This window comes from Megalobrama amblycephala, linkage group LG1 (genome assembly GCF_018812025.1).
Source record: "Megalobrama amblycephala isolate DHTTF-2021 linkage group LG1, ASM1881202v1, whole genome shotgun sequence".
Lineage (NCBI taxonomy): Eukaryota > Metazoa > Chordata > Actinopteri > Cypriniformes > Xenocyprididae > Megalobrama > Megalobrama amblycephala.
The window spans coordinates 32,701,187-32,727,972 of NC_063044.1; the positions used below are offsets into that span (position 1 = coordinate 32,701,187).

The 26,786-nt window shown below is 35.7% G+C and overlaps 1 protein-coding gene across 11 annotated transcripts in view; it reads right to left on the minus strand.

The window, feature by feature from the left end:
* Positions 1-21,700, minus strand: part of LOC125267978 (interferon-induced very large GTPase 1-like) — a 39,773-nt gene extending 18,073 nt beyond the window's left edge. For 3 of the 11 annotated variants that reach the window (XR_007184778.1, XR_007184780.1, XR_007184776.1), the window contains exons 1-3: positions 18,727-20,708; positions 18,550-18,613; positions 17,279-17,340 (exon numbers count right to left, since the gene is read on the minus strand). Coding sequence is in view for 5 of the 11 variants with exons in the window: in XM_048190094.1 (XP_048046051.1) it covers positions 7,931-11,143 (3,213 nt within the window). In the remaining 6 variants the exon portion in view is untranslated. The other 8 variants (XR_007184777.1, XM_048190094.1, XM_048190099.1 and 5 more) reach the window with 8 other exon arrangements.
* Between the last annotated feature and the right edge of the window lie 5,086 nt (positions 21,701-26,786).

Here is a 26,786-nt window from a genome sequence, read left to right on the forward strand (position 1 = left end):
TGTTTTGTTATTAAAGCTGCAGTCCGTAACTTTTTTTGGTTAAATATGATCCAAACTCAATTTCTGAGCAGGTACATAACCAGCCAGTGTTTAAAACTATCTCCACACCTTAGCTCGATTCACAACAGTAATCTTGTAATAATGTTTTATAATAAATCGATACTGGTGGATTTCTGTGGGAAATTGAAGCATGATGCTCATTTATAGCCTTTTCTCACAGCATCTGCCATAATTAAACTTATAATTTTAATGGCGGATTGTAATCTAGAAAGGTCCAAAAGACAATCATCAGTGATAACTGGAGTTTAAGCTGTGGTCAAAATGCAAAAGACTTCGGACTGCGGAGTGGCTACAGAAATTGAAATCTACAGGTAACGATAATATACACGAAATACATAGTCACACAATGCTGATGTTGTTAACATTAATGATTTGAGAACAAAGTATAACAACAATAATAATTTGCATGGTTTGATGTGATTTGAGCTAAGCAATCGTTAGATTTAATCACTATTGGCAGCACAATTTATTGTAGGCCTAATGCTTTTCCCCTCAGTTGGTCAGAACAAAAGTGTCAGACGTTATTTACTTGTTCAGATGACATTTTCTGGTGAAAATTCCTATTTTGGTCATACTTCAAAACTACAATCTGTGATTCTGAAGTACAGTATTCACACTGGTTTGGTGACTGACAGCAAATATTAGATTCATCCGAGCCCTCCAAAAGTTTGGAATCACCCTAGAAAAGTGGGGTTTTGGAAAATATTGGCATGAATCCTTTTCAATTTGTGATAATTTTGCACTGATAAGGGACAACACAAACTATGAAAACATATTATATAAACAGTTTATACATAGAAAAAAACTTAAATGATCAATTCATCAAAATATCCACCGTTAGCAGCTATCTGACCTAAACTTGGTTCTGATTGGTTCATTTTATTCTAAACTTAATTGGCAATCAATTGTTGAAGCTATTAAGGTGTGCTGACCCAAAACTCTTTTACAAACCTGGGCCAAGTTTAAACCAGTAACCAGGCATCACAGCTGGCAAAGGGGCATGTCTGACTTTGACATGTTGCCATTATTATGTAATCAAAATGAAAATTATTATTGCTGGTCTTCATTGATAATGTCAAGTTACTGTAATGTATTTGCACCAAAAAATGATAAGGATTTATGCTGATATCGTCCAAAGCCACACTTTGCCAATTTAAATGGGAATAAAGTTCTCAACCGAAACAAGGGTGAAACATTTGAAATAAAATAATATTTACAATTAACATTAACAATTAAAGTAACAATTTAAATACAATTAAAGTAACAATTTAAATAAAATTATTATTTGTTTGGTTGAATTAATAAAATATGTCAAATTAGGTTACATGAACATAAACTTTGGTATTGAAAACTGTTGAACTGTAAGTTCAAATAACTAAATTCGTCAAGCTGAAAATACTTAATATTTTAAGAAATTAAAACTTAAATACGTCAGTGGAAATTAGTACCTCAAAAAGTTAAGTTGAGTGAACAAAAAACATTTTACAGGGAATGCTTGTACATTAAACTTAAAGGTACAATATGTAACAATTTTGTCCGCTAGAGGTCGCTAGAGGCCTATTCAAAACAAAGGCGTAGCTTGATGACAGCAAGTTTTAGAGCAGAATCTTGGGACATGTGGTCTCCATCTCAACGGACGGTGCAAAAGAATAGGGATTGCTGTCGGGAAGAACTCATGTTCATGGATGTGATTATTAACGTTACTGTAGTATGAAGCAGAGCAGGAGCGAGTGTTGTGGGAGCTGAACGAGGAGCTGGAGCGATTGATCAACACACGCCTCACGAGCAGCGGGACTTTTATTATGTCACAGTCGCCGGCGCCGCTTCCGCTATTCCGGTCATGAGTATGAGGTAACGCAGCTCTGTTTATCATATTAGATACATTTGAGAGTGTTGAAAATGATTAAAGTTACTCTGTGTGTTCGCTCGGCGGCTGCTATGAGACACTGTTGCACACTGCAGTAAGATGGATCGATTTTAGAATATCATATTAAATGCTGGATGTCTTGTGTTGATAAATGGCATGCAATTCATTTTAAAATGTATTGTATGATGGAGAAAATTATGTATTACTGTTAATAAAAATAAAGCTGCATCTGATTATGCTATGTTAGCTACTTCACAAAATAGTGTTTTTCTCTGAGGCATGGTAAAGTATGGTACTCACAAAAAATCAAGAAAATTGATTCAAACAATAAGACTAAACGTGTTGAGCTATATAACAATAATTAGTTTTCTGTCTATAAATATATCAAAACAGTTGTTCCCTTGTCTATTAAAACATGTAATATATTAAAGCGCCTTTGGTGTTTCCATGGTTTCTACAAAATAAAACCGGACACCGAGGGTAACGCGGGTATGACGCAATTGACAGGCGACTCCTCACATGTCCCGGAGCCTTGGTTAAAATTGCAGTTTTCTCACGATTTACAAATAGTTGGAAACATTTGGGATATTGTAAGTACTCAAGTGAACAAAATATATAATACTGGCCTAGTGGTTTTTGGATATTTTACTGCAAAAATATTACGTATTGCACCTTTAAAGCAAGTTCACCTTACTTTCATAAAGTTAATCCAACTAAACTTTATAAGTTCAAACAACATTAAATATGTCAAGTTAAACATATTTAATATTCTACGTAAATACAACTTAACTGAGTCATTGCAAAAAAAGATAATTCCAAAAAATGAATTCAGTCAACTTTTTTTTTTTTTTCTTTTTTTTTTTTTACAGTGTACCTAATCTACTGTTAGACCTGAAAAACACTGTTTATTTAATTTGTATCTTTGAAACTTAGAAATCTTGCATGGTTCTGGTTATTTTCAAAAAACACTACCGGTTCTGGATAAGTCAACTTAACTTTTTTTTTTTCTTTTTTTTTTTACAGTGTACCTACTCTGTATCTAACTACTGTTAGACCTGAAAAATGCTGTTTATTTAATTTGTATCTTTGTTCTATTGTTTGTATTTATTTATCTTTGTTATATTGCTTGTAGTTTGACTATTTGTTCTTATATTGTCTTTAAGAACATTTGAAATTTAGATATTATATTTATGTTTTATGTTATATTTATTTAGATTTTTTTTCTTCATTTAAAAAAAAAATGGTAACTCTCGCTTCAGTGTGTCCGTAGACGGTGGTACACAATTGTATCTGAAACGAGTTCATGCTTTCATTTTGTGTACTCTTTATATGCAGAAATGACCTTTTACGTGTATCCATGCATATGATAGCCTTTACACTTTTTGCGTGCATATGATACAAACTACACACCCAACCAATTTTACCCAACGGGTAATTTTTTTTGTACCAGATGCACGTAAAAGATTACTTTTGCATATAAGGAGCACGCCAAATAAAAGCATGAACTGTAAACATTTCCAAAATTCACAACATTTTTTTCATCTACCAAAATATTCAAATTGAATCCATATTTGTTGGCATTAGACTTTCAAAAACAACATTTACAATGCAGTGAAAAAATTTTCTCCCACTTGCCAAAGTGAGGCATGCACCTTCAGGGGCGGTTGTGGTAGAAATATTTTATGTCAGCGTGAAATGTACAAAAAAAATGCACAAAAGGATGCTCAGGTCAAAGATTATGTAAACTTACTTAACACAGCAGAACTAACAGTCACATGATTTGCTCAGATAATTTTAAACCAATCACCAGAACAAATAACATTGAAAAGACTTGAGTGACTGATTTTTACTCAACTGTAAGGTTTAAATGTGCCTTTCTGTTCAGAGACTCACTCAGTTGTTGTGACTAGTGATCTCCCGGCCGTAAATAAAACTTCATTTCTACAAAGAGCAACTTGGAAGTCATGTCAGGTATATGCAACACAGCTAAGGAAGTACTAAAGATTCTACACTCAAAAGACAACAGCAGAGACAGTGATAGTGTTGGAAGACTATAGAGTCACCCTCGGGGTGAGGCTGTAATACTCGGAGTTAGTATTAATGAACCTGTGTCGGACCAGCGTAAACCTGAGAAGGACGGTGAGAGTATATAGATGCTAAAGACCTGTGTGCTAATGTGTGATTGAGGTAGTGATTGTAGCTTCTTGACAGAACGGGAGGGGAATTACCTCAAAGTATTGGAAATGTATTAGAAGTATTCGAGAAGGGAATTACCTAGAGATACTATAGTATTATATTGTATTGTATTTGGGATGGGAATTACCCGAAGGTACTATAGTGCTGTATTTGTATTATAATATTGTATTGAATTATATTCGGGACGGGAATTACTCCGAAGGTACTGTGGTACTGTATTGGCACTGTAGTATTGTATTATCTTATATCAACAACTGGAGGTTGATCGAGTTGTCAGTGGTGAAGTCAGATTTGTATTTGGAATTTCCACACCACAGTTTTACACAATTATAACCTATATTACAAAAAAAGATTGTATTATGTAGGTCTAAAATATGATGACAGACATTCAATGCTTAATTCTAAAATCTCAGTAGAAGTTTCGAATGTAAATATGACATGACAAAAATGACATTCGGTACAGATTAGTATGAACAGTCCGAATGACCGATATGGCCATTCTAGTAGTTATAGAATTCTGGTAGTTCTAGTGTTAGTTAGTCAAACTGTTCTCAGCATGAATATGATGATTTAGTTTTAGCATTATTTTAGCATGAATATATTTTATTTAAAAATTCATATGTGTTTGTAAACTGACCTTTCACAATAGCGAAGTGCTGAGATTTAAGGTGTGACATCATCTTGCAACAAAATACCTTTTTTTTTCAAATGAGTGAGAGATGTGTGAGAGAGAAAGGGTTCTAAGGCCCTGCGTGTATGTATGAAAGTGACAACTAAACACATAATAATAATAAAGATAAACTCTGAAGATTACCAAAAAAAAAAACAAAAAAAAACCAACAACAACACAAACTGCTAGAAGTGAATAAAAAAATAATTTCAGCAGCACAGATAAAAAAAAAAAAAAAAAAAAAAGTATGAAAAATTTTATTTCTTTGACTGTGGGTTTTGAAGGCCCACTCCCTGGATGTGTTATAGTCCAAGATGGAAAAATAAAATGTTGGCCCAACTCGCAAAGCACTATGGTGCAAAAAATGGTGTTTTATTAATATATAGGTGCGCAGTATATAGCCTACAAGTGAGTCCAAAACTGTATAAAACTAATCAACTCTTCCACCGGCAAAACAATAAATAAATGAAAAAAACAAACTGCTGACACATATCCACAATACACGGTTTCACAGAGGAAAATAACAGGTTGAATCGTTTGTGGCACTACAATTCACACTCAGGCATCAGCCTACCAAAAGACCCTGAATGAATCTTCAGACACTGTTTTGTACTGTTGGCTCCTCCCCTATTATACTGTTGCCAACTCCTCCCCTAGAGTCAAGCATTTACAAAAACCAGGGGGAGTATTAAATTTTACGGTGCTCATAAATCAACCCATAAAATGCATATCATCATCATCATCATCATCACATAATATTCTTTAAAGACAAATTAAAATAAACATAACAACATTTCCCACATCACACAACACATATTATCCTCCGTTCTGTGTGGCGCCATTATTGCAGGGACGTGACAGAGCGCTATAACTAACCCTCGAAACCAACAATCTGTCACAGACACGTCAGGTTCCAACATCACCCAATCACAGCGCACACCGTCTCCAGAGTACTGATCACCGCCACCTGCACCTCATCACCTCACTCATCAACAGCACCATAAAGAGCACACGCACACAGCACTCCATGTCCAGTCTCGTTCGCATATACTTCCTGTTATGCTTACCTCAAGGACTCCTCTTCGTATACTCACCTGTCTCCAGCGTGTCTCCTTCCCTCTGTGTGCCTCGTCTCCTTCCCTCTGTGTGCCTCGTCTCCTGTGTGGGTGTGCTTCAGCCAGCTCCAAGTATCTCCAGCGATCTCCAAGCTCCAGCGCATATCAACCTGCAACGAAAAGGACAGTAACTATTCCCTGCATTATCATCTGAACATCATCTGCTTCCATTCTACTCACCTGTTTGCTATCCCTTGCTCTACTGTGGTCAATAAACTGCCCATACCTGTTTACATCTGTGTCTGCCTCCTGTGTACCGTAACACAATCACGTTTAATCTCCATCTCTTCCGCACCCGGATTCACTCAACACATATCGACTAACACTTGGGTAAAGTTGGTTTTATATTCGCACATTCGCACATCCGTATTCAATAGTCTTGTTAATCACACTACATTGGACATTCAGTGGACATTCACAAGTAAATATGCCATTAAAACAATACTTGCCTATTTTGATCGACTGTGAAAAATGTTGTAAGTTGACAATCGTTGGTTGTCAATATCATGTTGCTGCTTAAAATTCGCAAACATTAATTTATTGCACATTTATTGGAAAGTCTGAATTTATCAGAAGTCCGAATGTGCGAATATAAAACCAACTTTACCAAAGTTTGACTAACAGGTAATTATCCTTGAATGTATATGTATGCGTGTGTATGGAAGGTGCGTTTGTTGTAGGGCCAATGCGTACGTTGTGTTTTAACTGCAGATGTTTCTGAAGTTTTCTAAAGGGATATTTCCAACACATATCTATTTAGAAGATTTCTAGAAGGAGTGTAGTATTTTAAACTCTCAATTGCATCCTCTTTTGTGCATAATCTCCACAATGTTGGGATTCTTCCTTTCCCTTCAAATGACTTCTCGTAGTACTTTTCCAGATGTTTCTGGAATTTGCAAACAAACCACTTCCAGTACAGCAACCTAAAAGAGTCTGAGGCGAAACTCCATTTAGCATAAACTCCTCCTGCATTTCTGTATTGTCTATATGGAAACCATGTGTCTGATAATTTAAAAAACTTTTTACTTTTCACTACAGTTGAGCAAAAATCTGTACAAAGATTCTGTGTTCCATCATTATAGCTTCCCATAATTCCAATCACTCTGGGGAACGGAACATTGTGATCTCCATCATGGTTTTCTATAGTATTGGTGCAGGTGGCTTCACAGAACGGACACTGAACCCAACAGCACTGACACAACTAATCAATCAGAAACTCATCTGGTCTGAACTTGAAGTCCAGTTTTTCATCAAATGTTTTAGTATCGAATCTACTGCTGATATCTGACATTATAGCAGGAAGTTCCTTTCTCATCACATCTTCTAGGAGGTTGAAATCATCAGCATCATGTTTCACTCCACTGAGGTCTTTTTCAGTGAAGATCAGCACATCTGAGAGCTGCTGTGTGAAACTCTTCAACCACAAACCAACATCACCACTGTTCACTTGAACATATTCAGTAGATTGGTGTGCTGCTTCCATGATCTTCTGCTGCAGGAGTTCAATGTTCTCATTCATCTTGGGTAAAACACTGACACTGAACTTATCCATGATGTACCAAGTGACTTCATCTCTGATGAAATTCATTAAGTGTTCTTTGGGATAATTAATGTAGTCCATGTATGCAGAAAAATTCTTATTTTCTGCAAGAAACTTCAGGATGTGTTTTTCCAGATTGAATCTGTTTCCATTCAGTGATTCACAGTTTGTTCTCAGTTCATATGTCAGATCTCTGGCAGTCTTCCTGTAGACACTCTGCTCAATGGGCTCCTTCAGTTTATGACAGATGATCTCACCCAAAATGGCAGCCCATGTTGCTCTGTGGAGGTGTTTCTGGAAAACACTATAGTACTCTTCTTTCTTCTTCTCCAAATAGAGAACAGGATCATTGTCTTCTCTGAACATTCTGTGTTGTAGAGTTAATGTCTTGTTTGCTCTCTTAAATATTGAATAAACAAAATTGATGAAGAATTCATTCTTGAACACATATTTCACTTGTCCCTCCTGGTGTTGTCTTACTTTTATCTTGATATAATCTGTGAGTTGTTGAATGCAGCTGATATTGCAGCTTCATCCTCTTGAGATAAAATGTAACCAAAATTCTCTTTAACTGCTTTGATGGCATTTTTCATATGCCCTGTAAATCCACTGGATTTCTTTAACTGTACATAATCTGAATAACTAGGTACAGAAAAAACATCCCTGCACTCACTGCTCTCCCCTACAGGAGCACTTTCATAGATGTCACTGAGGAAGTGTTTCACATCTCTCATTATGTCAATGTCTTTGATTAGAGGAGTGTCTCTGATGATCTTCTTCACACTGTGTTTCCAAAATATATCAAACTCTTTCTTCAGTGTTTCTTCATCAGTTGTTTTGTCTTTGAGTTTTAAGGCAAGTTCTTTGCTCTTTTCATAGAGAGTGTTTTCATGATGTGTCTTCTGAGCATCAATCATTTTCTTTAGGTCTCGCTGCTGAAGAATCCCATTTAATTTCCTCTTTGTTTCTCTTATAATGGTTTCTTGAAGCTCTTGGATTTTTATCTCAAAAAAACTTTTCCACTGTATCAGTATATTTGCATCTACATCTTTCTCAAAGAATTCTGACATTGATTTTTTCACTTTTTCTCTTGTCTTTTTCAGTTCTCTTTGAAGATCAGTTTCTTCAACTTCATGAATTGCTTCATTTTCTACTTTGTTGTGTAGTTTGTTCTCAGTTTTCATCATGGCACTGCGAAGATTCCAGGACCACTTGCTGTATTCGGTCTCCAGTTTCCTGTATACTGCAATCTCCAGAGAATTTTGAAAGCTGAAAACAAATCGTTCATTAAGTAAAGCTTCCCAGAGATCTTTAATACGATCTTTTAGGTCTACCAGTCTCATTCCATGTGATTTTGAGGCATGAGACATAATAGTTTTCTTTAGTTCTTGAATATTCTCACAGTACTTTGGGTTTGGTGGTGCCATGGGTGGGTTTCCCTCCCAGAACTGAGAAAAATACTTCACATCATTCTGTACAACAAATGCAATGACATCACTGAAACATTCTGCATCATAGACTTCCTCTTTAGCAGCGAGTTTTGCCATCTTATCCAGAGTCTCCTGAAGTCGTCTTCTTCCGTCCATGTTTTTCTCTCCAGCTGTGATGTCTGAGACATTCTGATGCACAAACATACAGCTGGGATTCAGTTTGACCTTCTTCATCCTCAGGAAGGCCTGAACAACAATCTGAAGAATGTCCTGCATCTCAGATGGGTTTTCTCCAAAGATGTTGATCAAGGTCAGATTTGCAAGACCAACAACAAATGTGGCCAATTCATTGTCATGATGTCTGGTTGAACTTCCAGTCAATTCTAGAGCACGAAGACCCTCAGTATCAACAACCAGAATATAGTCAAAGTTCATCTGTGTTTTCATCTCGTCTGACACTTTGACCAGCTGCATGAAAGCTCCTCTGGTGCACCTGCCAGCACTGACGGCAAACTGGAGTCCAAACATGGCATTCAGCATGGTGGATTTCCCAGAGCTCTGAAGCCCTAAAACTGACAGCACAAAGACTCTCTGGTCTCCCAGTTTCTGGATGAGATCTTCTAGAACAGCAGAGATCCAGATCACAGGAACATGAGCAGCATCTCCATCCATCAGCTCCAGTGGAAATCCAGAGATCATCATCTCTGCTGCAAGACTCTGGAGAGAAGAGAAGTGAAACTGCTGGTCTTTCTTGTTCTTCTTCACAGATGAACATGATTCATAGATCTGACTGATCTCCCTCATGATGTGCTCCAAACCAAAGGCGGCAGCTTGAAGTTCCTCAGATATTTTCTTAAGGTCTGTTTGTTCAACTATCAGTTGTTCAGATTCATCATGATTCTCTTTCATTTTTAAGACTGCTGACCATTTTTCATTATACTTATGATGTAGAGCATAAAGATCAGCTGACATATATTCATCCAGGAGGATTCTAAGCCATTTAATGAAAAATATCTTATTTATAGCACATGAATTCATTTCTTTAATAAAGAACTTCATAAACTCGCTGATGTCAGATTCATGCTGCTGTTGACGGATTTCCATCATTTCTGTCTGTTTTCTACTTATTTCCATTTCTGGTTCATTTCCTTGAGGTCGATGTAGTTCCTTGTTCTTCTGACTCCACTGATGCCACAGTTTCCCCTGATGAGGCAGAAATGTTTCTTTGATTTCTGTCAGATCTGTCTTCTCCAGTAAACTTATCATCTGCTGTGCTGCTTCTCTTCCTCTCCTGCAGTCTTCATCATCTTCCTCATCTACTCTGATATCTGAGTGTTTGGACACATCTTCAAGTCTGAAAGTAGAAGATGATTCTGAGAGACAACCATTGATAACTCTTCTGAGTTCTTCAGATACAGCTGACTGATTTCTGTCTTTCAAACCAATCTTGAATTTCCCTTTACGTGTCTCAGTGCTTGCAGAATCATTTTCAGCAAAAAGAAAAATGAGTGGCTTTGAGTTCCTGTACATGTTTTGTATTATTGCTGCACTTTTGTCATTCCTGTCCAGTTGTGATAGAAGAACAACATTAACTGAGCTCATTTCAGTGAGGATCTGCAGCTGTTTCTCATGGTCTCCTGCATCACCGTGTAGATTACAGAACGCAACACAGTCAGTGAATTTATCATCATATGATCCAGAGGGGCAGAACCAGGCGATCTCCACCACTCCATCCATCAGGACTCTGGTTCTGCTGCTGCCTGGGCAGTTCTTATGGAAGAACGTGTTGTGTTTCTCATTGATCAGACTGTTCATTAGATGAGACTTGGATGAAGACACAGAGCCAAACCTGAAGAAAGACACCATTGGAGTTTCTGCCTTGTAGACTGGATGGGTTTGACTGATGGTTTCATTGTTGGTGTTTCTGATCTTCCAGCTCTTGTTGATTTGTCTGAATGTCCAGAGAGGAAACTCAATATGTTGTGTGAATGGATCAGGAACAAGCAGAGGCAGAGCATACTGACACTGGGACAGTTTAGTGACCAAAAGCTGCTTCAGGAAACCATCAGCACAATGAAACACGGCCATCTGAACATCCATCAGGTGAATAGGGTCAGGTTTACTTGTTTCTCTGTTTGACATTAATTCTAAAAAAATATTATCATTATCTGCTTCCTGTATAAATGAATCATTGCTGCCTTGTTGAGAGTGATCTTCATCATTGGTTTCTTCAACATTAATGCATCTTGCTCTGTAGTCCATCATCAAAAGCTTTTGAATGAAAGTTGGAATCAGCTTTTCTTCATTACAAGACTCGTGGGACTGTAATGAATGTTCAGTTAACTGAAGAACATCTGCAGCTCTCAGTTTATAGTGATGCTTGTCAAGGTGAAATCTGTGAAAGAGTGTTTTTGTGTTCCCTCACATTCTGTTGTATGATCTCCAGCAGTTCTCTGTAAAATAAAATGTGTAATATTATTCATGTGCTAAACACGTTGCAAAGAATTCATTGAAAAATACAATGTAAAAATTATAATTTTACAGTAGTTTTGCCAATTATTTTTTACAGTTGTTTCCTGTATTTTTAAAATACAGAAAATATTAATACAATTACAAAAAATAGACTTTACATGTTTACATGTCATAGAATTTACGTCTAATGTAAAATAACATGAAAAACCTGTGAACCAAAAGTGTTAATAATGAACACCTGCTGTTAAAAAGAAGTACTGAAGGAAAGGGAACAACTACAACTGACTATCAGTTACAGAAGTCAACTGAAGTTAAAAAACATTAAATCTCTCATTATTTCAGCAGAGGAGGATTAAACAATTCCAAAAAACAGCATTACCAGCTTCACTTATTTCTAACAAATTTGACTTAATTTCTGTCATTATTTAATGAGTTTTCGATTTAGTTGGGCTCTTGATTTGACTTAATTTACAGCAACCACAGAAAGACTAACATTCACTAACACTGATCACCATAATGGTAACTACAAACGTTATTATTTTCAATAAAACATCAGCATCTAAAGTCAGTTGTATTTGTTGTGTTTCTGCGTGTCTTTCTGTTCTTGTTTCTCTGTCTTTCAGTGATTCTGCATGTTAACAGCAGGTGTTCATCAGTGTCTGAATTCACTCACTTGTTTTCCTTCACTCTGTCAAGTGGACTATATTAGTGAAATAATGTAGGGAATAGTGAATGAGGGTATAGTGTGAGATTCGGAACACAGCCTCCGAGTGTCGACTTTGAGCGCTGTTATTTCACAGTATATTGCTGAAGGCTACTTTCTTGAAAATATTACTCAGAATTTGATTTCTACTGTATATTGCTGTTTTAATGGGAAACAGTATATTACTGTCAGTATTTGGCTGTTTTTTTACAGCAGTTTTTTATAGTATTAAGCAGAATGTCTGTTAAATTAAAAAGATAATCTATAATAAAAAATAAAAAATAAATAAAAAATCCAGAAAACTAACAGTCAAATTTACTAAATGAAACAAGTGAATTTTACTTAACTATTAGTGAAAGTTCAGTGAACTTACTAGAAAATAATTGAACTCAAATGTTTAAATTTAGTGGGTTTTTTATTGAATATGAGGGAGAACTGTTACTGTTTAATGTTTTGTTCTGTTGAGATTTAAAGGTTGTTTTTGTGTGCGTTTTGGAGGTCACCATTGTGCTGAAGAGTAGAGCCTGTGTTGATGTTATGCTACATGTTGCTTTAAAGGCCCAGTGAATTGCCATGGAACGCACAACATTATTCAATGTGTTGACGTATTTTCAACTGAAACAGGAAGACAGGGCGCTCCTTTTTTAAAATAGCCAATAGCGTGTTGTTTATACAACAGCTCGGCCAGAGCCGTTAAACTCAGTAAAACCTCTGTTTCCTTCTAATCTCTAACCGTTTATTCTCCTAATCTCCTTTATATCACTTTAAAATACAGAATTCTGTGCAGAATTCAAATGGGTACGATACCTTCCGTGGTCTAAGCCGACTCGCGTTGAGCGGATATGATCTGCTCTGTGTTCTCATGTCCATGGGCCAGAGCAGACTGTGCTCGCACTGCGGCGGTTCACGTGACACTAACGCAAAAACGGACTTCATTCACGTCAATGGAAAGCATATTTACGCTGTCTGAATCGTTGCCATATAGAAACTAAATGTGTGAACAAATGACTGATTTCAGCCACAGCTTCAGTGTCTGTTTATAGTGTAGGAGGGGGCGGGACTTCAGATTGTAGAGAGCATTTGATTGGATAGGAGATCTAATGATCTTCTTTTCATTGTTTTGGAACACACCAGCTTATTCATAACCTTAAGGCTAACATATTCATACTAAAAGCTAAAAAACTTAAATTTTGATTTCAGGGGGACCTTTAAGGCGGGAACTGTGAAGTGATGCAGTGATGTCTATAATTTCATTAGCTCATGCATGTGTGTTGTTTAATTACCTCACTTTATTGAGTAGAGTTTTAGATGCACAACGTATTTGAGCAGTGTTTAGTTTAATTTTATGTTAAGAAATAGTCTTTGTTTAGCGGACTCAGATGAAATAAGTTAACAGTAATAAATATACTCAAATTACTAACACAATATAAATATTAGTTTTTGAACTTAAAGGATTAGTTCACTTTTAAATGAAATTTTCCTGATAATTTACTCACCCCCATGTCATCCAAGATGTTCATGTCTTTCTTTCGTCAGTCGAAAAGAAATGAAGGTTTTTGATGAAAACATCCCAGGATTTTTCTCCTTATAATAGACTTCAATGGAGTCCAAATGGTTGAAGGTCAAAATTACAGTTTCAGTGCAGCTTCAAGGGGCTTTAAACGATCCCAGACGAGGAATAAGAGTCTTATCTAGAGAAACCATTGGTCATTTTCTTAAAGAAAATACAACTGTATATGCTTTATAAACACAAATGATCGCCTTGAACGTACATCCTCTTTCCACATTCTTCACTGAATGTTCTACGCCTTCCCTATTCTACTTATGGAAAAAAATGTAACTGGTGCCGCGTTCGTTCCGTAAGTAGAATAGGGAAGGCGTTGGACATACAGTGTAAGCGTTTTGAAGAATGTGGAAAGCGGAAGTAGGTTCAAGGTGATCATTTGTGTTTATAAAGCATAAACAGTTGTATTTTTTTTTAAAAAATGACAGATCGTTTCTCTAGATAAGACCCTTATTCCTCGTCTGGTATCATTTAAAGCCCTTTGAAGCTGCACTGAAACTGTAATTTTGACCTTTAACCGTTTGGAGGCCATTGAAATCCACTATAAGGAGAAAAATCCTGGAATGATTTCATCAAAAACCTTAATTTCTTTTCGACTGAAGAAAGAAAGACATGAACATCTTGGATGACATGGGGGTGAGAAAATTATCAGGAAAAGTTTATTTAAAAGTGAACTAATCCTTTAAATGGTTTGAGGCAATTTACAGTAAAATTAGCTTTTTAACAGATTCTTTTTTCTATTTATCTATTTATTTATTTTACAGTTTTTTTTAACAGTGTACAACAAAAGTTATTACAATCCATGTTTTGAAAGTAGAATTTTCAGCCTTTTGTTTTCATTTCCCTTTTTCCTTACTGAAAGCCAAATGCAAATTTGAAAAAGTCCATAAAAGTCATGAAAGGTTACCAGTAGTGCTGGGTGGTAAGCCAGTTTATCCGGAGAACTGTTTTTATTGTGTGTATTCTTCAAATACTGCCATACCAGTGCATAACTGAAACAATTACCTATTCAGTGGCCAACAAAGTATATGACATTGTCTGCCATAAAAAGCACTATATAGAGTGTACTGAGAGGGAAGCCCTATTAACAGCACATCCTTCTTACTAATGGTTATAACTTTTTAAGACAACAATTAATAACCCACACTTTAAGAGGGCAAATACAACGTGGGCCCTATGATCAAACTGCGATATGGACTAGTATCTGTAAATATTAAATGACTGCTATATAAATACTCACGAGGTCACTCCACATGAACTTCATGTCTAGAGCTGATCTGAGAGTCACTTCACAAGATTCCCACTATTTCATTTGATATGAACAATTGTCAAATACACATAGCAACCCTGCACTACAAATCATTATTATTAGGGATGTCCCGATCACGTTTTTTTGCCCTCGAGTCCGAGTCATTTGATTTTGAGTATCTACCGATCCGATACTTCTATAATACATAAAAAAGAATAAAGAAGAGCGAAAAAACAGATCCAGGAACAGTGCTTTTCAGGTTTTTCAGGTATCTAACAGTAATCAAATAGTAATCAAATATAAAATATCACTGCATATTATCTTTACTGTATAAAATAAATAATGATTAATCATTATTGAAGTTACAAAAACTATTCAGTCAAGAGCAGTGAGTGATTTCTTTGTTATTTGTTGTTTGATTTAACATTAAAAACAGGCAGAAGGAATAGTTTTTTTTTCCCCTTTAAGACATGCACGATCCAGTACATATACTGTTACACATGCGCTGTCTTTCTCGACTAATATACGTTCACTTAAAGGGATAGTTCACCCAAAAATGAAAATTTGATGTTTATCTGCTTACCCCCAGCACATCCAAGATGTAGGTGACTTTGTTTCTTCAGTAGAACACAAATGATGATTTTTAACTGCAACCGCTGCCGTCTGTCATTCAAATAATGGGAGTGGATGGGAACTTCATCTATAAGAGTAAATAAAGCTTGCTTAGACAAATCCAAATTAAACCCTGCGGCTCGTGACGACACATTGTGATGTCTGATCGCGCTCTGACAGCGGCAGTGATGTCTCGCGCATATACTTCAATGAGTGCTAGACATCACTGTCGTTGTCAGAGCGCGATCAGACATCACTAACCGATGCTGAACGGAGTTGGACATAGTGGTGTATTAGAGGTAAAAAATGATATAAATACTGTTCGGTTTCTCGCATAAACCGATTGTTTCGTGTCTTAGGACATCAATGTGTCGTCACGAGCCGCAGGGTTTAATTTGGATTTGTCTAAGGAAGCTTTATTTACTCTTATAGATGAAGTTCCCATTCACTACCATTATTTGAATGACAGACAGCAGCGGTTGCAGTTAAAAATCATCATTTGTGTTCTACTGAAGAAACAAAGTCACCTACATATTGGATGCCCTGGGGGTAAGCAGATAAACATAAAATTTTCATTTTTGGGTGAACTATCCCTTTAAGACATAACCGACTATGTTTGCTAGGATACTCGCTAAGACGGGCATGTTGACATAATTTTTGTATGAATGTGGACGCTGAAGCACAAGACTTGAAAGTGAACTCAGTATTTGCGCGCTGACTGAAATAAGCGTGTGCGCGCTTCGGATGAGCGCACACAAATCTTCTCACAGCGCGTGCGAGTTCTCTTTCGCGTCTTGTTCTTGAAGGTTTAAATCAGCAAGCTTAAATGAGTTTAGTTTAAACACAGATAGCAACGTGTGCTGTTCAGGTCTCACCTGCGCTCGTGCGCTATCAACGCCCGGGTGATGACGGCGTAAATGACTGGACATTAGAGCATACGGCACTCGCAGTGAACAGTTTACAAAGAGTGACTGTTTTGTCCACGCTTTTTGATTATTGTTGTTGTAACGTTTTGCACATCCATCGACTGAAACATACATTATCTGAACTCTGTCTGTCTGTTTTCCACGTTGATATTTTAAACAAACCATATTAACCAATAGATGCGTCGTCATTCGAGATGGGCCGCTATGCAAGTGCGTACCGAACCATAAGTGGAGAACCGTACGGTTCGATTTTTTACCGAGAACCGTTGCACCCCTAATACATATATATCCGTGTCCTGATCGGGAGGTAACGTCCGATTCCGATCGAGTCTGAAACCACGTGATCAGGCCCGATTTCCAATCACGTGATCGGATCTGGACATCCCTAATTATTATTAATAATAAAATGTATTAACAAAATATTTTTTTAAGAATATCACACAATTTTTAATATAGTAAACCTCTGTTGTGCTGTCAGTTGAGCAATTTGTTTGCCAAAAATAAAATTGTAAAATTCATTTGTATCATGATCATCAGATGGAGTGCCCTTGATAGCCACCAGAGGGCACTCCACCATGGACTATTGTCTTACTGTCATGGACCATTTCACATAACCCAGATTACCAGAATATTAAAAAAATACTGTGATAGATTTTTGGTCATACCGCCCAGCCCTGGTTAGCTGTAGCAGAAGCAAAGAAAATGAGGACCAAATTATATAGCATTTTAAATAGGATAAGTGGATGTGACCATTCAGATTGTAATTTACATTTTACCATGAAAACTACAGGAATAATTGGAGGATGTAACTATCAAGCAGCAAATACTAATTAAATACAAACACTAGTAAGACTGCACATAACTCAGCTCTTACCCTTAGTTTTTCTCCCGTTTCTCTTCTAGTGGACTCCCTTGTTACTTTGATTGTAGGTTCATCTTTCAAAACACAATAAAAAATTTACTTGCAAGAATGTTTCTTCAGCTGATTGGAATATTTTTATTGCACTTTTTTATTGTATTCTGTCAGATGCAGGTATATCAGCTAATTCTTACCTAGGTAAAATATGCATGGGTTTATTTTAAGTTATTATAAAAAGATGGTGACAAAGTTGTGTTATGAGGTGGGTAGGATTTGTTTTGCCTCTTTTCATAATACTATGTGTGTTTACAATCCTTTTTCAAAATAATTAAATCAACCGATCACATATGAAATGAAAAAATAAGGTTCTTTTTTTTTTAAAAAAGCCTGCTATAATCATGTGTATAGCCTATCTATCAAATGCGTATAAACACAAACATCCAGGACAGGTGTGTATTCCTGTAGTGGTGCTCTTTTATATGGCTCACTTTAAAAAAAAAAAAAAACCAAAAAAAAAAAAAAACCATGTATTTCTAGACTGCATCAAAGTGAATTGCAAATGCAAACAATGACTTGATTAACAGAGTCCAGGTAAAGTTCAGCTTCATGTCAGTCATGCTGATCACCAAGACATGATGTTTTCTTCTGATAGATTCCTCTATAACAATGGATATTTCTACATTTTTAATATTTGATTGTTTTTTGTTTTGTTTTTTTCTCATGAAAGACATGTTTTTATGTACAAACTGGACTGCCAAAGAGTTTCCAGTTAAAACAATGGTGTAATCGACATATAATTATGCAACTGCTGTTTAAGTGGAGACTTTTATTATGAAAAGAAAAAGTGTGAAAGAAAATCCCTGTACCACATGTTGAGTTAAAGAGTTACACAAGATATTAAAAGATGCAAGATTAATTTCTCCTTCAGTAGGGTAAATAAGCAGCCAATGAAGTTTTTGCATTTGTTTCATATGTGATTATTGTGGATTCTGTTGTTGTGTGGAGTAAAAGGAGTAATATCTGAACAATGACTAGTTTTGCTGTTAAAGTGAATTTAACTCTGTGAGGAGTTAAAAAGACAATATTCTTATTTGTTTGTATTTTTTATTTAATTTATGTCTTCAGTTCTCACTGCATGTTGAGTTGGATAGTTATCCTGATGGTGAACCATTCAATAAATTGTCAGTCATCAGAGAATCAAATAGTTAAATTGGGAAATATGTGATCTATAATAAAGACCCCACAACATAAGAGTCTAATTATAACTACTATTGTTGTTCCCTTACCCATGTTACTGATTGATGAATCAGAGTCAGGTTCAGGAGCTTCACTCATGTTTACTTGACCATCCTGAAGAAAAATACATAAAGATAAACTGTTTTTTAAACTTCAAGTCTTTTATGTGGCTAGAGTATTTGTACAGAACATTGTTTGATTTCTCTGTGTTTTTCTGAACAACTGACTTATTACTGCCACAATTGCTGCAACTGCTCAAAGAACTTTGTGCTCATTTCAACTTTTGCGTCGGCCAAGATATTCACGGCTCTTGTATGGGTGCTTCGCCTGCTGGTATAAATGTACTTTGCTCATAATCTGGAGTTTCAGTACATTTTAAACATTTTTACATTTTATATTCTCAGATGTCTTCAAAGAAGTGCGACAAGAATGTAACCTCAGAAAACAGACTCGTTCAATTAAACGTGCATTCAATGAACAAGAAAGCAGCATTGCTTAAGGATGTCATTCAGCAATGAAAACTTGACTTTCTCCCTCTGTGAGACATGGTATCACCAAATGGCTGTTACAGTCTAAATTTGGCCATGCTGCCTGGATATACATACACCAACAGACCTAGACTCATCAGTGCTGCTTTTGACACAGTATGTCATACCATCCTTCATTAAAGATTGCGTGGTTGGTTAGACATCTCTGGTGCTGTGTTTGAATGGTTTAAATCCTATCTCACTGATTATTATGTATGTCTGGGGGAAAATAAATCCGAACCAACATTAGTTCAGCAAGGTGTCCCGCAGGGGTCTGTGTTAGGGCCCATTTTGCTTAGCAAATATATGTTGCCTCTTGGAGACATCATTCAAAATTATGATCTGGGGTTTACAATTATAAAATATTAAAAATAACAATTATGCTTATTATACACTGATTTATGTCAGCACACACGCTGATCCTAACATAGCAATCACAGCTCTTACTACTTATTTGGAAGCGTGGATGCAAGACAATTTTCTTAAAATCAATTAGTCAAAAACTAAACATTTATTTTTTGGTATGTCAATGGCTTTGCATAAATTTAATAATCTCAATTTGTTTACTGAGTTTGATTCATTGTCTCCATCGTCTCAAGTGCGCAATCTTGGTGTTCATTTTGACTCGCTCTCTCTGTTTTCCTGGTTCATGTACTCTTCAGCAGCCTTCATTTAAATTAAAGTCTAGGGGAGATTAAGCTTTTTCTGTGTCAGCACACGGTTATGGAATGTTCTTTCTTTGGTGATCAGAAATTCTCCATCACTGGACTGTTTTATGAAGTCTCTAAAGAATCTTTTTAAAGCTGTCTATTGTCATTGAGTATTGCTGTTATTTATGTTAACTTTATTTTTGTTATTGTGTATTCTTATCCTGTGTAGCGCTTTGAGTTTGGGAAAAGCGCAGTATAAATAAAATTAATGATAATATTTTTATTATGCAAATTTAACAATTGTTTTTGGACATAATGTTGTGTCCACAGTGTGTGTGTGTGTGTGTGTGTGTACAACAACCATATATGGTCAAATTCAGGGGCAAAAAACTGGATGACAAAATAATCAATATTACAAAAATAAAACAACGCAAATGTTACAAAATTTGACATTAAAAAGTGTAAAAGTCACTTGTTTTTCTAAAGAAACACTGTCAAACAGCGTGCAGTGGGTTTAGGGGGGGTAATTGAGAATGAATGGAGGAAAGTCACGTGAGAGGAGGCAATGCCTCAACTGTGCTATGATTGGATATGATCTGTTAGGATTGGACATGATTGGTTCATGCGATAATTCCCGCCTCTTGTTTTCTGGCTCATTCTCGTCGAATCAGCCTGAATGAAGACAGTGATTGTGTTAATGAAAAGACTAATTAAAAAGTAAGTAAACAACTGTCACTTAGATATTAACTCTTTATTTCATGTCAAAATCAAACTCGAAATGGCCTGAAAACATGATGAACGTGATGAACGACTTTATTCAACAATTTATTCAACTGTTTCATGAAGCTTTACGAATCTTTTGTTTCGAATCAGTGGTTCGGAGTCTGTATCAAACTGACTGTATCCAAACCCATCACTATATATTGTTGAATAAAGTCTTTATTTGTTTTTTTTGGCATATAAAAAGTATTCTTGTTGCTTCATAACATTAAGGTTGAACCACTGTAGTCACATGAACTGTTTTAAATATGTTTTTAGTAGCGTTCTGGGCATCTGAAAGTGTTAATTATCTTGCTGTCAATGCAGGCCTCACTGAGCCATCGGATTTTATCAAAAATATCTTAATTTGTGATGAACGAAGGTCTTACGGGTGTGGAACAACATGAGGGTGAGAAATTAACAAAATCTTTGGGTAAACTAACCCTTTAAGGCAGTGGTTCTCAACTCCAGTCCTCGGGACCCACTGCTCTGCACATTTTGTATGTCTCTCTTATCTGACACACTCAGTTCAGTTCATGCAGTCTCTCCTAACGAGCTGATGATCTAAATCAGGTGTGTTAAATAAGGGATACATACAAAATGTGCAGAGCAGTGGGTCCCGAGGACTGGAGTTGAGAAACACTGCTTTAAGGAATGGATGTGTATAAGTTTAGGGTCAGGAGTAGGATTAATGGCTCAAAATACCCTTTTAATGATACTGTTACTAGAATTGTCATTTTTCTATACATTTCTGTTCATTATGTTTTATTCTTTTAATATTCTGTATAAAATGGGTATGTTTAGGTTTTTTACATTTACATTTAGGAGATTTACATTTGTCTTTAAAATGGCAATAGATATCGTTATAATATTAATGATTCATAAATATTTTACATTTTGTAGCTGAAAAAAACAAAAAAAACAATCATGCTGCATATAAATGTTGACAATACGTCCATAATTTATTTGTAAAAAGCAATGTCACTTTAAGACAACTGCAAAATATGTCTTGTAAATGGACTATTATTATGAAATTACTGTTTTCTAAAACACTCAATATAAGTTCGAAATAAGTTATTAAAATGTATATACACCTTCTAAATTATTAATTCCCTTTCCCTGGCATATATGGCAAAAAAAGTAATTATTAAAATATATTAAGACACTGAATGATTGAAATAAATTATTAAATAAATAAATGAAAAGTAATAAAGCCAAACCTGAGTGTTGTTGTCTCTCTGTCTATGCCATCTTTCAATCTCCAGAGTTCAAAATAGCAAATGATATTTGTCTACTGGTCTAAATATAGACATGTGTAAACCATCTGTGTTCCTTGCAATCACATGACATATCAGAGTGAATGCACTGGTCAAATGAAGGAATATTCTGGGATAAATACATGTTAGGTTCAGTTGCCAACACTTGTGGCATAATGTTGATTACCACAAAAAAATGTCTTGCCCCCCATTGCCAAAAAAAACAACAACAACAACAACAAAAAACAATAAGGGTTACAATAAGGCACTTTTACAATGAAAGTAAACAGGGCTGATCTGTAAAAGTTAAAATACAGTTTCAATAGTAGAGCCACAAGTAAGTGTGTTAAATATTAGTAAGAAGCATTTTTTTTTTTTTCATATGCGCTGAGAAAAAAGACTCTGTGATTTTCAGGCATTTTACATTTAATAATTCATTTCAGTTAGTCTAAGGATAATGATAAATATATAATTTATTAGTAGTATAGTAGTGGAATCATAAATTAATCTTATAAGTGTGTGAATGAGTCAGTTGAGTCAACTCAGTGACTCCTTAATAACATAAAAGATATTGATTTGCCACCTACTGGTGAAAGACCACAGAAACATTTACAGTCATTTCCTGCATTGCAATATTATAAAACATATATAGTAAACATATATAGCATATATAGTACTAAGATAAATAGTCCAGAAAATTAACAAGGTAAAATGCTTTTAACATACATCAATAATATTAACAAATTAAAATGCATGCTGTCACAGGGACAAGGCATCCTACAGTGCACAATATGAGATAATAATAAAGTAGTCATGTCTAAATGCCACACTTTCTTTGTCATTTTTAACTCGAAATAAAATTTTAACAATCATTTCCATTTCTGATTGTTACATAACTACTCATCTAGGGCTGGGGAGCCAGTAACAAACTAAGAAAAAAAATAACTAAAGAAAGAAAATCTTGGAGAGAGAACCAGGGCAATCCGACCTCCCGTCCCAGAATCAACACAAACACCAATTCAAATTAGGGTCTTTTAATTGAAAGGATCTCAAAATATTAACAAAGGTATTGGGAGCAAAACTTCAGGGGAGGGCTAGGCCAACATAACAAACAAAACCCAAACTAACTAACCTAATAATTTTTCTAACTTACCTAGACAAATATAATCCACAAATAAAATACATAAATCTTCCCTCTCTCCCTACCTGGCCATAACCAAGAGAAAAAGAGAGAAGTACAAAACAAAAATGGCACCCTCCCCCTACATTCCCTTAAAGCAAAAAGAACATAAGAGGTTAGCAAACATAGGCAACGTAAAACATAAAATCAAAGGATATTAAACAACGTCAATTCTCTCTCTATTAAACAGCACACCTGAGTTGTAATACTGAGTTCATTCAATCATATACAATATATAAGAAATCTAACAACAAATGAGTCTGGGCCACGGGAGGAAGTGTTTGCCCTGGCGGAAGGAAGCAATCCCTGATTGCTGTGATCAAGCAGGTCTGATTTACTCTTACATCATAATATCACATACTCTCTCCGAATTATTAATGTACATGAAATGTATACAAATGGACTTGTTAATAGACTTGTTAAAATATTTGCAATTGTAATAGTGTATTAAAAACAGTTTTGCTTGTGATTGTGAATCCATGTCTTTAAGTTGAAGTCTATGAATCTCAGTCTGTTTTTTTTTCTCTCTCCAGTTTTTAATCAAATCTATGCAGATTAAAGGATTAGTTCACTTTCAAATTAAAATTTCCTGATAATTTACTCACCCCCATGTCATCCAAGATGTTCATGTCTTTCTTTCTTCAGTCGAAAAGAAATTAAGGTTTTTGATGAAAACATTCCAGGATTTTTCTCCATATAGTGGACTTCAATGGCCTCCAAACAGTTGAAGGTCAAAATTACAGTTTCAGTGCAGCTTCAAAGGACTTTAAACGATACCAGACAAGGAATAAGAGTCTTATCTAGATTGGTCATTTTCTAAAAAAAAAAAATGTATATGCTTTATAAACACATGATTGCCTCACAAGACATGGGGGTGAGTAAATTATCTGGAAATTTTTTTATTTTATTTATTTATTTTTTTTTTTTTTTGAAAGTGGACTAATCCTTTAATGTCTCAATGTATGGAGGCAAATGGTTAGAAAGTCGGACTTGTAACCCAAAGGTTGTGGGTTCGAGTCTTGGTACCGGCAGGAATTGTTGTGGTATTGTCAATACCACGACTGAGGAGAGACCCTTGAGCAAGGCACTGAACACAACTGTTCCCCGGGCACCACAGCAAAAATTGTCCGCCCACTGCTCCGGGTGTGTGTGCACTTGGATGGGTGAAATGCAGGGCACAAATTCTGAGTATGGGACACCACACTTGGCTACATGTCATGTCACTTTCACTTTTATAACAAATATTTTTTATAAAGTTGAAGTTGATAGTGCTGAATCATTTTGTCACTTGTGAGAACAAATGCAACAGTTTATATTTTCTTTCGGGTGATGTAATAGCTGTGTTACCAACAAAGATAACACTACCATGGCACACGATGCCTAAAGGAACGTCTACCAATTCCATGAACTGCATTATTTACAAACTAAAATGATTTTTGACATTTTCAAATTCAACAGGGGACATTTTTCCAATACCTCCCTCCATGTATTTACAGTAAATAATTACTTTCAGAAAAAATTACTGTAATTCATCAAAAGGATTTTTCTCATATTCTAATGATTGTAGTTTGTTACTAGTGACCAGACTGACTTACTACAGGAGAAATTTTGCCAATAACTCCCTTAAAATGCCCCATTATGTCTTTTTTAAGGTTCCTAATATTGTTTTGGGAGTCTCCTACAACAGGTTTACATGCATGCAAGGTCAAAAAATATGTTTGTTTTCTCATTACATACATTTAATTTCACTTCAGTTCTCAATGATTCATAAATGATTCCTGAAAAAATTGCAGGATGTTTTCATTCACTTAGAGCTATGTTACACACAAAGTCTTAAATAGCAATGATGTTTAGGCCAGAGGTCTTCAGCCCTGCGCTGATTTTCAAGCAATCCTGAAAAGCTTGATTATCTGGTTCAGGTATGTTTGATTAGGGTTGGAGTAAAACTCTGCAGGACAGTGGGCCTCCAGGAGCAGGGTTGAAGACCTCCGGTTTAGGTCAAATCTAGCTTTCGCTTGGTACTTCTAGTTTGGTTCATGCCATTCTAGCTGACTTTCAATATGCTTTTGTCAAACAGCAATACACTGAATATTACATAGTATAATAGTAGTAAATTCATCTCTCACATGTGCCCCGCATTGTCTGTCTGTCCTGCAACTGAGCAAAAACCAGGTGTTCACCATATTAATCAGAGAATTTGAATAGAATTTGATTTGAGGTACTGTAGCAAACAATATGCTGTTATGCTATTTGAGTTTGAATGTAAAAAAAGAAGCAGAATCTGAATTAAAGTTTAGGTATTTACATTTAAGTCATATTTTCGTGTCCTCTCCAAACTTTGCTTGTTATGCATTGAGGCAAATATCTAAAATTACAACATTACATTTTCCACCAGTAGTCAAAATAGTCAATAATAGTGCTTGTATGGATTATTGTGAGTTATTGTTTTCTTTTTTTTTTTAAATAAAGTCTTGTAAACACGGTTTACATGCAATGCCAGATTATTGGATTGTAAGTTAAACCTGGGACAACAGGTTATTTCAATAAGCTAATTTTTGTGAGTTGTTAGCATATTGGTTGAGCAAAACTGAGAATTTATGTCAAACTTCTCAAACTTAAAGGTGCAGTATGTAGGATTTCTGTCCACTAGAGGTCACTAGAAGCCTATTCAAAACAAAGGCGTAGCTTGATGACGCCAAGTTTGAGCGCGGAATCTTGGGACATGTGGTCTCCATCTCAACGGACGGTGCAAAAGAATAGGGATTGGAGTCGGGTAGAAATCATGTTCATAAATGTGATTATTAACATTACTGTAGTATGAAGCAGAGCAGGAGCGAGTGTTGTGGAGCTGAACGAGGAGCTGGAGCGATTGCACAACACACACCTCACGTGCACCGGGACTTTTATTATGACACAGTTGCCGGCACCGCTTCCACTTTTCCAGTCATGAGTATGAGGTAACACAGCTCTGTTTATCATATTAGATACATTTGAGTGTGTTGAAAATGTTATAACGTTACTCTGTGCGTTCGCTCGGCAGCTGCTGTGAGACACTGTTACACACTGCAGTAAGATAGATCGATTTTACAATATCATATTGCTGGATGGCTTGTGTTGATAAATGGCATGGAATTTATTTTAAAACGTATTGTATGATGGAGAAAATGCTGTATTACTGTTACTAAAAATAAAGCTGCATCTGATTATGCTATGTTAGCTACTTCACAAAATAGTGTTTTTCTCTGAGGCATGGTAAAGCGTGGTACTCACAAAACATCAAGAAAATTTGATTTAAATAATAATACTAAACATGTTGAGCTATACAACAATTAGTTTTATGTCTATAAATATATCAAAAGAGTTGTTCCCTTGCCTATTTTTAAGCATGTAATAGAGTGCCTCAGGGATGACACATTTTTGTAGACAAAACCCGGAAGCGAGTTAGCATTTTAGGACTTCCGGTTCCAACGTTGTGAAGTCTTTGGGTTTTTTGAATGGGTTTTTGCTAAATACTTTCACGTTTTGATCTATGACATAAAACACATATAAGACGTCATCATTAAAAACGGGACATTTGGACAGCATAAGTATTCATACACAGCGCACAGCGGATAACTATTCATACACAGCGCATATCATAATCAGCGAGCATGTTTGTAAATAAAGTTGTTTTTTAAATACAGTTTGAGGAAGTTTGGTGGTGGTGACATTGATCCGCGACCATGGTGTGCTGTAGTCCATTTATAGCCTACTGTTAGCTTTTTATATCTGACGACTTTATTTGGGCTTCAAAATCTATAAATGTTGTGTTCACTTGTAAAGATTATCTTGATAGACAAAACACGTAAGTGTCATAACCCTTTGTTAAAAACAGAGCTTATTTTCTGCGATTTTCCAAAAGTCTATGGGAAAAAT